Source organism: Notothenia rossii (genome assembly GCF_949606895.1).
Source record: "Notothenia rossii genome assembly, chromosome: 7".
In the NCBI taxonomy this organism is placed as follows: domain Eukaryota; kingdom Metazoa; phylum Chordata; class Actinopteri; order Perciformes; family Nototheniidae; genus Notothenia; species Notothenia rossii.
The window spans coordinates 19787595-19799611 of record NC_136905.1 but is presented as its reverse complement, the minus strand read 5'-3'; the positions used below and the strand labels follow the sequence as shown (position 1 = coordinate 19799611).

Below are 12017 nucleotides of genomic sequence, written 5' to 3'. Positions count from 1 at the left end.
ACCATATAGAAAAAACGTTTTATTAATGCATGCAGCAAGACTTCAACGTACCTTTGTCAGGTAGTTTAATGTTGTGTTTATGTGTGCGTGTGTCTTTAAGAATATCTGCCTACCTGCGAGCATGATCCACAGTCAACTCTTCAGTATTGTTCACAGTCAGACACTAGTTGATGATAATGTGCTCATCACAGGACTCTGATGACTGAACCCACAGTCGTTTCTTGGTGTTGAGCGGATGGCATCTGTCGCTTCCGTGGAAACTCTCTCCAACAGGAATCATACGGCAACAAGCTCGCTTTAAACGCGGACATGGGTGTTCCTCCAGGCATGAATTTCCACGCATTTTTGTTCCTGGTTGTTTAATTTCGACTGCGATCGCACCGTGGATACACAGACTGTCATGTTTTTCTTTTTCATGCCACTCTGATAACTTTGCTCGTCGAGACAGAAAGCACTTTTGCGTGGATTATTGTGCCTGAATAATGGTTCCCAGGAGCGTGCTGCGTCCTGCTGCCTTTAGGAAACAACTTCAAACAGCGCTTGCTGTAACCATGCTTACCAGTTTAATGATTTAATAATATAAGGGATATGAGCAACGCCAAAGGCGGCGGGATGGCATCGAAGGAAAGACTGCACGAGCTGTGGATGTTGTATTACACAAAGGTGAGTGAAGTGCGGAAGACCTGACGGAGACACCTGTTGCAGCAGGTCCTCTGCGTGAAGTTATGTATGGAAACAATATCATGTTGATGTGTGTGAACTACTGCAGACGTGTATAATGTTTCTGACGTTTGTTTAAACGGTTAGGCTACATAAGGAAGTGGCTTATTTAACGCCTGTTTGAACAGCAGCTGTCTATTTACTAAGTGGTCGAGGCTTCACTGTGCACACTAGTACATGTCATATCATATGACTGTGTCCCTGAGCCATTTAATGTATGGAAATCCCTTAGTAAATATGTTAATCGAAGCGGATTAGCTCACTTAATTAAGTTTGCACCTGTACCTGCGATGCAGGTGTCACTGCGGCTACTTCCTGTTCCTGTTCCTGCTATTGTCGCTTCCTCAGTTAAGCATGAAACATCATTGGATTAATATTATAAAGCTTAATTTATATTCTCATTTGAGTTGGTGCCAGCAACACTATGCCTGTTAGGCTAATGTATTTGCCTATTTCAATGAGAAATGAGAAACAATATGTATATGAAAACTAAGATGGCATTATCCCTAGTGAAGCAATAGTTTTGTGTGATATTTTTGGTCTTTCCTGTTGTCCCCTGTAGATGTAACTGCAACTTTTTTTATTTGCTTGGTTATTAAGGCCCAACATCTCTGTAATAGGGAGACCAATTAGCTGAAAGTAAAAATATATTGTTGCCCTCATGACATTGTCTTCTCCGGATGGAGGAATACAGTTTGGCTGTGAATAACTTAAGTATTACTATTTAATGTGTTTGCAATCTGCTTCCATGCCTGAGGAAAGAGAAAACAAGATCAGACTTCTTTCAAATTTGCATGCACTGTATGTTCACTCTGGGGCATAAAGACTGCTCTCTTATTATCCCAGTGAATCTTAATGGCAACATTCTTTACAAAGATAAAGCCTAGTCATGTACAAGGACATTTTTCATTACATATAATAATTAAATGTTGCTTTAATTTACAGATTTGGCTCAGTTCCAATCTAGGAAACCATGCTATTGCTTTAAACAGGGCCAAAGGCCACGCTGGAAGAACTGCAAAATGCTCTAAATGCCCGTGCGACACACCTCTTGCAGCATTTACTATCAAAGTGGTCATTGTGGTCACTCTGGGCATTTCCGAAATCTGAAGGTTGTTTGTAATCTGCTGTGTTACAACTTCTCTTGGCTACTGCACTTGTGACTGCAAACTCACTTTGAGACTTTAATAAACATAACGAGTTGAATGCACTTTCACAAATAATCCGTGGCTCATGTCATGGATGGATGGATGGATGGATGGATGTGTGTGTGTGTGTGTGTGTGTGTGTGTGTGTGTGTGTGTGTGTGTGTGTGTGTGTGTGTGTGTGTGTGTGTGTGTGTGTGTGTGTGTGTGTGTGTGTGTGTGTGTGTGTGTGTGTGTGTGTGTGTGTGTGTGTGTGTGTGTGTGTGTGTGTGTGTGTGTGTGTGTGTGTGTGTGTGTGTGTGTGTGTGTGTGTGTGTGTGTGGAGATACTTAAAGGTGAGTCTGACAGCTGTGTTGTATGTGTGAGACAACTTCCTATTTAGCTGCCTCTCGGCTCTAAGTTTTATCAGTTGCCCTAAAAAATAAAGGAACCAAAAATGATAGACGTCTCTATCTGTCTGTCTCTCTTTTTGTTTTTTTAACTCATTTTCCATCAGAGAATGACACATAGATTTCCAGGCTCTCTTGGATGTGCATTTTTGCAAATGACCTGCCCTTATTAACAAGCTGTGATGAAGAATGGCACAAACAAGGGATTTAATGAAGCTGAACATTAAAGTGCACCACCTTATGTGACTCAGAGAGCGCAAAGGCTGCACAAAGGCAGCAGAGCCACTTCAGAGATCATCTGCCTGTCCTATAGAATTTGAACCCAGGTAGCTGTAAATATATATGTCTCTTGATTCTCTTTTGATTATTTTTTTTACTGCATTCATCGGCCTCTGTATGCAGGCAAAATCCCGACAACATCTGTCCATGTTTGCTCAAATATGAACTTTGTTTTGTTCTTCAGACATGCTATATCAAAAATCTGCGAAGCATCCTAACAGTTGATTCCAACATGTTTTAGTACATGCAGTACCTCAGACATCATTCTGTATTCGCAATAAGAAAGCATAACAAGCTCAGGCTTGTCGGTGATAAAGGAGCTCTGCTTCCTCCGATTGTGCAAGAAATCACACACCCCTTGCAAGATTGTTAGATCAGCGATGGCTCGGGGCTGGCAAGTCATTGTGATATAGAAGCGTCTTATACTCAAATCGGTCCAAGAGAGATAGATCTTTTGCAAAATTGAACCAACAGACTTACAGGCAATGATGGATACATTGTAGATTTCTTAGATAAGAGCGTGTGTTACAGACAAGAATGTTGATTATTTGCTATAGTCGAGACACTATTGTTTGGATACACAATATAAACACATTTATGTCATCACATTGATCTATATACAACTGTATTGACAATGTAAACAACCAATGTTTACTCACTAAATGCTTGTTGGTTATCAGGTTTTTGCAGTCTTAAGTTAGGTGATAGCATGCTAAGCAAAGCTCAGTGCACATCATTGTCTTTCATCTGCTGGAGTTACAAACACACTTACTGGCAATTTCTATCTCATATCTGAGAATGCTTTCCAGACCATAATAAAATGCTCATGCCTTACTGGTACGAACACAAATTAAAGAGTGTGATCTTATCGCTGAGGGAGTACCTTAACTTGTCAGATCGTGTCTGTAGAAAACCAGATGGGAATTCTTCTGGATAATAATACCGTTAGACTGCATTTTAACAAATGTTTATTTCAATGTTGTGTCATTATTCAGTAAGCTGGTTGTAGAGTTGAAACTGGTGTTTTTCTTTTAACTTCTTACTTTGAGGATGAATTTAGGTTCAGTTCTTAACTGTGATCCATTTAATGACGATGAATTGTGAAGTGCTTTTAATCTTAATGTGTCTGTTCTGAAACTAACTGCAAAAATAGCCAATTGTGTTTAGTTGACAATGGTACAAAAGTGAGAAAACATTAAGTGACTCAGATTGTAGAAGCAGGAACTAGAAATGTTCAATTATTTTACTGGATAAATGATAGATTTGGAAAACAGTTGAAACAACAAATCGATTGAATGAAGTTATTTTTCTTAAATAACCTGGTAGAAGGTTAAATATATTTTCAAACGCATCCTGAATTAAAATTGCGATTTTTGGCTTTACAGCTTTATTAACTCTTCAGTAAAATACTTTAACAGTCCCTCGTTGAAGCTTCTCAGTTGTGAGAATCATAATTTATCTTTGTTGCATTTTAAAAGTCAGAGGATCATTTGGGGACTTGGACTTTTAATCAGAGAAAATGTGCTATTTAAAGACACCCACTTAGGCTGTTTTGGGTTGATATCTGCACCTTTTTAAGTAAGAAGGATTTGTATGTGTGCCTACTGCCTAGAGATAGCTGTTCCAAGACGTATTGAGTTAAAGTACAGAACCGCTGGAGGTAATAATCCTGGATTAAAGTGATAAACGAAGATGTATCCTTCCCAACAGTGTGGATACAGTAAGAGGAAAGGCTGGCAGAGGAATAGAGTGAGATTATCCTCACATCATTAGTGTAAGAGACGGTTAGAGGGAATAATTAAAGCCTGTAGCGGTAGAGATGGACCACAGGGACAATCCGACTGCCAACCATCCACACCGCCATGAAACCACCCCCTCAGCTTGGATAGACAACAAGTCACATTTCCCGGCTTTGCTCGCCACACTGTCAGTCACCCAACTGTGTATTTGTCTCAGTTTCTGATCGTGGCATGATCCCCGTCGATATGAGAAGTGAAACAACAACAGCCACCCCTGCAGCTCTCTATTAAAGTCCTACGAGCCCTGGTATTGAATTCCCTCATGTGTCTCCGTCTCCCCTGTTTACCAACAGAGGGGCCAACCAGAAGAAAATCAAAGTGCTCTTTGCTTTCACTTGTGCAGGAAGCTGGAACGAACAGAATGCCAAGCAGCAGAGAGCGGCACAGCTGCTTGGCCGTGTGCAGAGAAAACAGGGATAAATGGCACAGTTTATAGGGGTCGGTACCTCATGGTTGATCTGTGACATCTGGTCTAATAGTGGCTTTATCGAACAAATCCTGGAGCTAGCTGTGCTGGGCAAGGTTCAGTGAAAGCAGTTGAACTGAGATCAAAGGACGTGTATCTTTCCTGAGGTGTAATTTAGTAAGGGATGATTTTAGGCCCAGGGTTCAGACATAAAGCAAAGCACTGTGTTCCTTCTGAATATTTAATACAATTCCTCTGCTTTACTTCCTCATGGCAAACCAGATTCCCTTACTATTTAAAGTGAAAAATGTTGCTGTTGTAGTTAAACTCTGCATCTCGGGTGCTCTTAAACAACACAGCGTTACTTACACCTGCGTGGGAATGGAAAAAAATGAAGAATCCTTTCTCGTAATACTGAAAGCAATCTTTACTTACTTAATTTGGTCATAGTCGGTGTAAAAATGGTGTCATCATCTCATAAAGAGTTGTTAACTTTGTTTATTGTATAACTGTGTCATTGTGAGTGGCAGTGGATGCAATCATAAGTGGTGTGTATACTCTGCAGGGTGTCATCATCATTAATACAGGAAGATTAATAAAAACCTGTTTGCATATACGCTGAGTGATGTTAGGGAGGATTCAGTCTTTTCAACTACTGAATCTATTAATGGAAAGTAAAACAAAGCTGAAGGAGTGTTTCAAATATGTCTCCATGTCCTTGCCTCACCTACTCAAGTTTTGAATACCTGATTATCAAGATATTGGAGGCACCAAACAATAGGTTGTTCGTTTAGGTTTCCTGCTTTCAAACCGTACAGCCAGAGATGTTATACTGTGTGTGTGTGTGTGTGTGTGTGTGTGTGTGTGTGTGTGTGTGTGTGTGTGTGTGTGTGTGTGTGTGTGTGTGTGTGTGTGTGTGTGTGTGTGTGTGTGTGTGTGTGTGTGTGTGTGTGTGTGTGTGTGTGTGTGTGTGTGTGTGTGTGTGTGTGTGTGTGTGTGTGTGTGTGTGGTCTACAACTTCAATACTATTATTATTATTTGTTCAATAATGATGTTTACAGTGACAGGGTGAAGGCATATGACCTAAGCTTACCCTACCTAAAAATACAGTATTCTCTAATTATGACTTTCATTGTTTCAATTAGTCCCATTTGAGTAAGTTTGTGCATATATTCACTTTTGTTTCTCGTCTACATCTTTCTGTTCCCCTGAAAGCCTGTACACATAACCGGTGCTTCATTGTTTCTGTGGGAAGTTTAAAAAAAAAAAATTATAGACGCCTCCCTTTCTATCTGCCCACACTATAGTAGTAGCACCAAAAGAGGAAGGGGTTTGACAAGGAGGCCACGAGTGAAGGAAATAAGCTACAGTTAGAGTGTCATTTCCTTGTAACTTGTTTAACATTTGGAAGAGCAGAAAGGGGCGAGTCAGACGCTGGTGTTACTTTAAGAGTGGTGTGCAGCTACTGAACTGCCGGCTGGGAAATAAACTGAAGGCTCACCTGAGACTGGGTTCGCAAGAACCTGGCACCCTGCTCAGCCACATACAATGAGAGATGGACTTTCTCATAAGTCAATGCCAGTTGGTAATGTACATTTAACATTAATGCAGCATTGGAAAGTTGCAATATGTTTTCAGAATTCACTGCATTAGATCTCCATTCCTCTAGAGGAGCCGTGGCAATTATGCACATCAAACATGCATTGAGCTCCAGTTATGCATGCCTGTTCTTTGTACTGCAGCAGATTTTAGATGAACCGATATGCAGCAGACTACACAGTGATAATGTTTGACCTATTTGATTGTTGGCTTATGGGGAAGTTTATGGCGATATCATATTTGTTTGCTGTACATTATACTATTTGTGTACAATGAGTCAGTTAGATAGTCTGAAACAACTCATGTGTTCCATTCTTCCCGGCACTGCAGAAGCTGCCTCAACTATCAGCAGCAGTGGTTTCGTGCATACTCAGCTAATTAAAATATGCAGGTTGTTCAATCACACAGCACATCAAGGAACATGTCTGCATGTCGTGTCTTTTTCTAATTGTATTTGGAAACCCTGCGTTACCAGAAGAAGCTTAACTTGTCTTAATAGGCACAACTGATAAAGGATCATTTGGCTTTATATGAATAAATACAAATATCAAAGTAATTCAGTTTAAAGTTGTTTCTCTGGTGACCCAAGTGACATTTGGTGTATGTGAGATATAGAGACTGATGTGAGGAGGGAAGAGTGGCAGGATATGTTGCACTGCAGAGGCAGATCATAGCTGCGATAACGCCGTCTGTGTGTAAACATCCTCTCATTAAATAGTCTTAATTGATTCTATAAGGACGCATTAAAGCCGGAATGTCTCGTGTATAACAATGACATGCTTACAGTAAGATGTTGTTTTTGTTCGTTGACAGCTATATGCAGAATTTACGGAATGTTTGAACCGATAGACTTAAAGGATAGGAACATTTCTTTTGACCTCCCTGTTATGAAAAGGAAAGAATTGGCGCGTGTGTTCCTCTGTGAGTGATATCTCTTTGCAACATCCTGTTACAAAAACAGGTCACAAGGGTAGTGCCATGTCTTCAGCTTCTGTCTGTCACAGTTTGAAGCTTAACCTATTTAGAGCAGCAACTTAACAACCGAGCATAAGCACAGAACATGCTCCATTGATACTTATAGTGTCGCTGTGCACATTTTTCACATTACATATTTACAGTGCAGGCGTGAAGGCCTCATGTGTTCTTTCCTCCCTCCTGCAGAAAGACGTAGGTTATCTGCAGCAGTGGCTGGAAGCGTTTGTGGCGTCCTTTGAGAGACTCGTTGATGTGCAGTCACTGGAATCGCAGAGGTGAGTAGTAACAGTTATTTGCAAACTTCTAGTTCCCACCAGTTTAAATTCCCCGTATCAGGATGAACACGACCTTCTTTGAGATACCATTTTGACATGTTTATGGTATGTGTAAACGCAGCCCCTATTACAATGCCCTTTGCCTCCTCCTCTCCCTTCTCCAGGCTGGAGGAGTGCAGCTCCGAGGTGCCCATGCTTTCCAAGGAGGTCCTGGTGCTCCTTGGTAAACAGCTATGGGAGAGTGCGGACCACCTCTCAGACCCCCCCGAGTCCAACGGCACCCTCCCTCACCCCCTGCTCATCATCAAGTTCTTCATCATTGTCTGCAGGTGAGGACTCAGCCTCCTGTGTATACACTTCTTCATCGTGGTCATGAACAAGCTAGACAGAAGAACTGTGTTCAATCAAATACAGATGTTTATAATTAAAAGTCTCCAGCTACAGGTTCTTTTTCATTCCTTCCATATTTGTTGTGGTTTTACTTGAAGTAATATAAATCAGCCTGTTAGACATATATTTAGGGATGAAATAACATTTAGGCATGTACTTGGCATGAGACTAAATTCTGAAAATGTACCTAAAATGTTTGTATGTAATGTGTAAAATTAGGTCATTTTGTCTTAACCCTTCTCAATTTCCTTATTTTAAATGTTAACTCTGTTTTAATAATAAAAGAGGCAATGGTGCCATAAGGAACTGGATGTATGACAGTTTTTGAACTTTTCCAGAAATTGCAAGCAGGTTGTGAAAACAGGCTGCAACTTAGTGTCAGGATGTTCCCCCTGATGTTCTGAGCGTCCGTTGTATGTGTCTTATATTGGGTACGCTTCATCCTTAACACTCAATTTCACACATTTCTCTCTACTTCTAGGAATATGGAGAACATAGACCCAGACAACACCCCTAGTTTTGTTTTTGAAACCATCAAGCTTTTGAATGTCTGTTTAAGCCAGGTAAGGCCAAGATAAACTTTACCTCAAGCAGGAAACAGATTTCATTGATTTAGGACGGGGCTTAGCTCCAATGTGAGCTCACTATATCAATCATGCAAAGATGATTTGGTGCCCTTGTAGACACTCTGTGCAGAAAAGTGATATACAACAGAGATACACTAAGCCTATACAGAAGTAACCAAACTTGTTTACACTGAAAAGAGAAATGGACGTGTAGTCGACCTTCTATTCATTGAACTGGAATGTGTTGTATTTATTGTATGTTATACGAACAACAGGTAAAGATGAATCTGTGTTGAAGAAGAATTACAAAGTAAGTGTCCAAACTTTTTTTTTTACAGCTTAAGAAGGGCGAAGGGGAGCAGTCGTCTCTGGAGATGGTTGTGCAGTATGGATTTGTGCTGTTTGAGAGTCTCTTTGACCCTTATCAGACGTGGAGGAGAGGCCTGGCAGGGTGAGTGTGTGCTGCCTACTTTGTGAATGTGTGGGAGGTGGAATTTAGCCACACAAAGACCCAAATACTGTTTGATGCATTTGGCATCTTGCCCAACCTTTCTGTGATGTGTAACACCCTGTCTTGTTGCTTGTAAGAATTGAAGTCAAGCCTCATAATGCCAGCAGTATTACTGGCAGTCGTTGACTAGGCGTGATGTGAGTCAGTGCAGTGACTCGAGGCTTTGTGTGTTACAGGGAGGAGGTGAGCCTGCTGGAGAGGAACAAGTATAAGTTCTCCCCGCTGGTCTTGCCAGAGGAGCTGTCTGCTCTCTTCCACGGTGAGATACTCCCCTTCGTCCGCTCTACCACACTGATCTCTGTCAGACCTCATATACCACAAGAATCCAAATGTTCCCACTGCTGCCTAAACACAGCTTTAATCTGTCATCTTTGACATGAAAAACCCTGACCTTTTGTTTTCTCCCAATCACAATCTCTGCCATGTTTATTATAATGAAAGATTACTGGTCAGTGCAGCCAGTGAGACCTTTGGGCTGAACACTTTAATTATTCACCATCTAATTATCAAGTTTCAATCTCCTGAGTCCAAGCGTTTCTAAATATAAAAGCCCATTTGATCAGTTAGTAATCTATAAATCATGTGGGAAATCTCAGCCTGGGCAAGTTTCAGTATGCCCACATTTTAGGAAGATTATCCCATAATAGCAGCGTTTAATTAGAACTGTAGAGAGCTAATTGTGCAATACCTAGCCAATTAGCAATACCTAAGCTTCTGTTTTTCATGTAATTCCCAAGTACAGAGGTGGCATAGCAGGGCATGTTCAGCCATTGTACCACGGACAAGTGACATTTATTATCCTTATGATAACAAACAATACAAAAGGTACACTGTATGTGCATGTTATTTTAACAGCACTGTATGAATGATTGCTGTGTTGTGGTTAAGTGATAAGTGAAATAAGTTTTTTTTTTTTTATAACTTTGTTTCTTGTTCTGAATGTCACAGAAAGTCTGCAGGAAAGCGAGAAGCTACCAGAGGTCATCACACTAAGATTTGTCCATCTCCAGGGCGCTATCATCAGCGGAGGAAGGGTCTGCTTGCCTTTCTTTCCTCTTCATCAGTTTTTATTATGAAACACTACAAGATAGATAGATAGATACTTTATTGATCTCAATTTAGGAAATTCTTTCATCACAGAAGCAGAAGTGTGTTCAGACTGTATAATACAATACTTAAAATACTTTTAAAAAGTGGTAAAAGAGAATTAACAATCAAAAACAAAATGAAAAATATTATATATGAACATAAACAAAACAATATAAAATATTCTGGATAATTAATATAAAAAGTCAAAAATACAGCAGGATCCAAAATACTACAGGTCTTTGGCAATTTCAAACTGATTACAGGGGAGTGACTTTGTCCATATGATTTTCTTACAGAAGAATGGCCTTCTCTCCATCACCCCTTCCTCGGTTGAGGACCTGTTCTCTGTTCTGAGAGTGTGGTGCTGCCGGGCCTCGACAGAACCCAAGAGCACTTCTCTCTCCCGGCTGACGCTGCAGTGCCTGACGGCGATGATCCACCTGCTGCACGCCAGCAGCCCTGCTGAACGGCAGCTGGAGATCAGGACCATACTGGAGAGCTACTTCCAGCTGCTCAACTGGAACCGCCCTCTCAGCAGTGAGCTGCAGGAGAGGCAGAACTGGGAGGAGAGCCTGATCTCTCTCCAGCGCCAAATGCTAAGTAAGATAGGATAAGATAAGAAGTACTTTGTTGATCCCAATTTGGATTTGTTTGCGTTGCAGCAGCACAAAAAGACAAGGCATTATACATTTAAGAAATGAAAAGACTAGAAATAAACAATCCAAAATGTAAACATCTCAAATAGAAATAAAATAGCATTAAAAAAGTAGAAAATATACATGTGGAAATACAAATGTACAGTAACAAAATATAAAGCAGGATATTATATATACATTCATTGTGTAAAGGATGGATTATTAAATATTAAATTGAATATAAATGTAAAATGTACGAAGGGAGTTTAAGTCCAGTTATCCAAGAGAAGCTATGAAGCAGAGAGTTCTCTTCCAGCCAGAGGTGATTTGTTATACAGAGTTATTGCAGTTGGCAGGAATGTTTTCCTGCATCGGTCCTTGTGACAAGTAAGAGCAGGACTCAAGGCTAGCTGAGCATTCATATTTTATATCTCTTAATCAGAATGGAGGCCAAGTCATCGATTTCCCCAGTGTCTGAAATATAGTCCACATCCTTCTTGTTGTCAATTCTAGCTGCTGTCCCTGAGATCCTGCAGTGCCCTGACAGGCCCGTTCTGCAGGCTGTGTTCCTCAACAACAACTGCTTTGAACACATCCTCAGACTGGTTCAGAACAGCAAGGTCAGAACCCTGCGCATCTTAAATATGTCTGTTCTGTCAAATATTTGTTTTGTTTAAATGTCATGTCTATTTCCTCTTTTATTTGCCTGGTTGCCCTAATGCTGTTTTATTGCTTGGTCAATGTGAAATATCCCAAAAATGTTAATGCTTTCAGCTTATATTTCTCCTCACGGTTACAACACATGTTCCTCGCTGCAACTGTAGAGAAACCTGGATCAACCTTGTCTCTATTACCTTTGAGAGATGACTGTTTTGTTTAATTGTCTGTCTTTCTGTGTTGTGTGTGTGTGTGTTGTGTGTGTGTTGTGTGTGTGGCTCCGTGTGTACATCCTGCAGCTCTTTCAGAGCAACATGGTTAGACCGGATCGTGAGGTTGTGTGTGACCTCACTACTTGTTTACTCACAGAGCTCGAAGTGGACCAGGTACTTCCCCCCCCCCACTCGGTTTTGATATTGGTATGTCAGCAGGAAACTCAGCCTTCTCTCCACACGTTAACTGCTCTGAGCTATTTAAACAGGAAACTTCAAGCAGGAAGTCTGGCTTACTCTCGTTTTGTAAACAAAGCAGGTAGAAGACTATCGGTCATTATTGTTGTTTAGAGTTCTCTTTTTAATCTTT

The 12017-nt window shown here is 40.7% G+C and overlaps 1 protein-coding gene across 7 annotated transcripts in view; it reads left to right on the top strand.

Moving 5' to 3' along the window:
- The first annotated feature begins 167 nt into the window (after nucleotides 1-167).
- nbeal2 (neurobeachin-like 2) overlaps nucleotides 168-12017 on the top strand; it is a 34987-nt gene continuing 23137 nt past the window's right edge. For 2 of the 7 annotated variants that reach the window (XM_079693454.1, XM_079693453.1), the window contains exons 1-10: nucleotides 228-663; nucleotides 7499-7587; nucleotides 7752-7916; nucleotides 8459-8540; nucleotides 8882-8994; nucleotides 9231-9313; nucleotides 10003-10088; nucleotides 10440-10743; nucleotides 11292-11398; nucleotides 11735-11821. In XM_079693454.1, the coding sequence (XP_079549580.1) occupies nucleotides 589-663; nucleotides 7499-7587; nucleotides 7752-7916; nucleotides 8459-8540; nucleotides 8882-8994; nucleotides 9231-9313; nucleotides 10003-10088; nucleotides 10440-10743; nucleotides 11292-11398; nucleotides 11735-11821 (1191 nt within the window). In that variant the 5' untranslated portion in view covers nucleotides 228-588. Of the gene's footprint in view, nucleotides 664-7498; nucleotides 7588-7751; nucleotides 7917-8458; nucleotides 8541-8881; nucleotides 8995-9230; nucleotides 9314-10002; nucleotides 10089-10439; nucleotides 10744-11291; nucleotides 11399-11734; nucleotides 11822-12017 lie in introns of all 7 variants that reach the window. The other 5 variants (XM_079693458.1, XM_079693459.1, XM_079693457.1 and 2 more) reach the window with 4 other exon arrangements.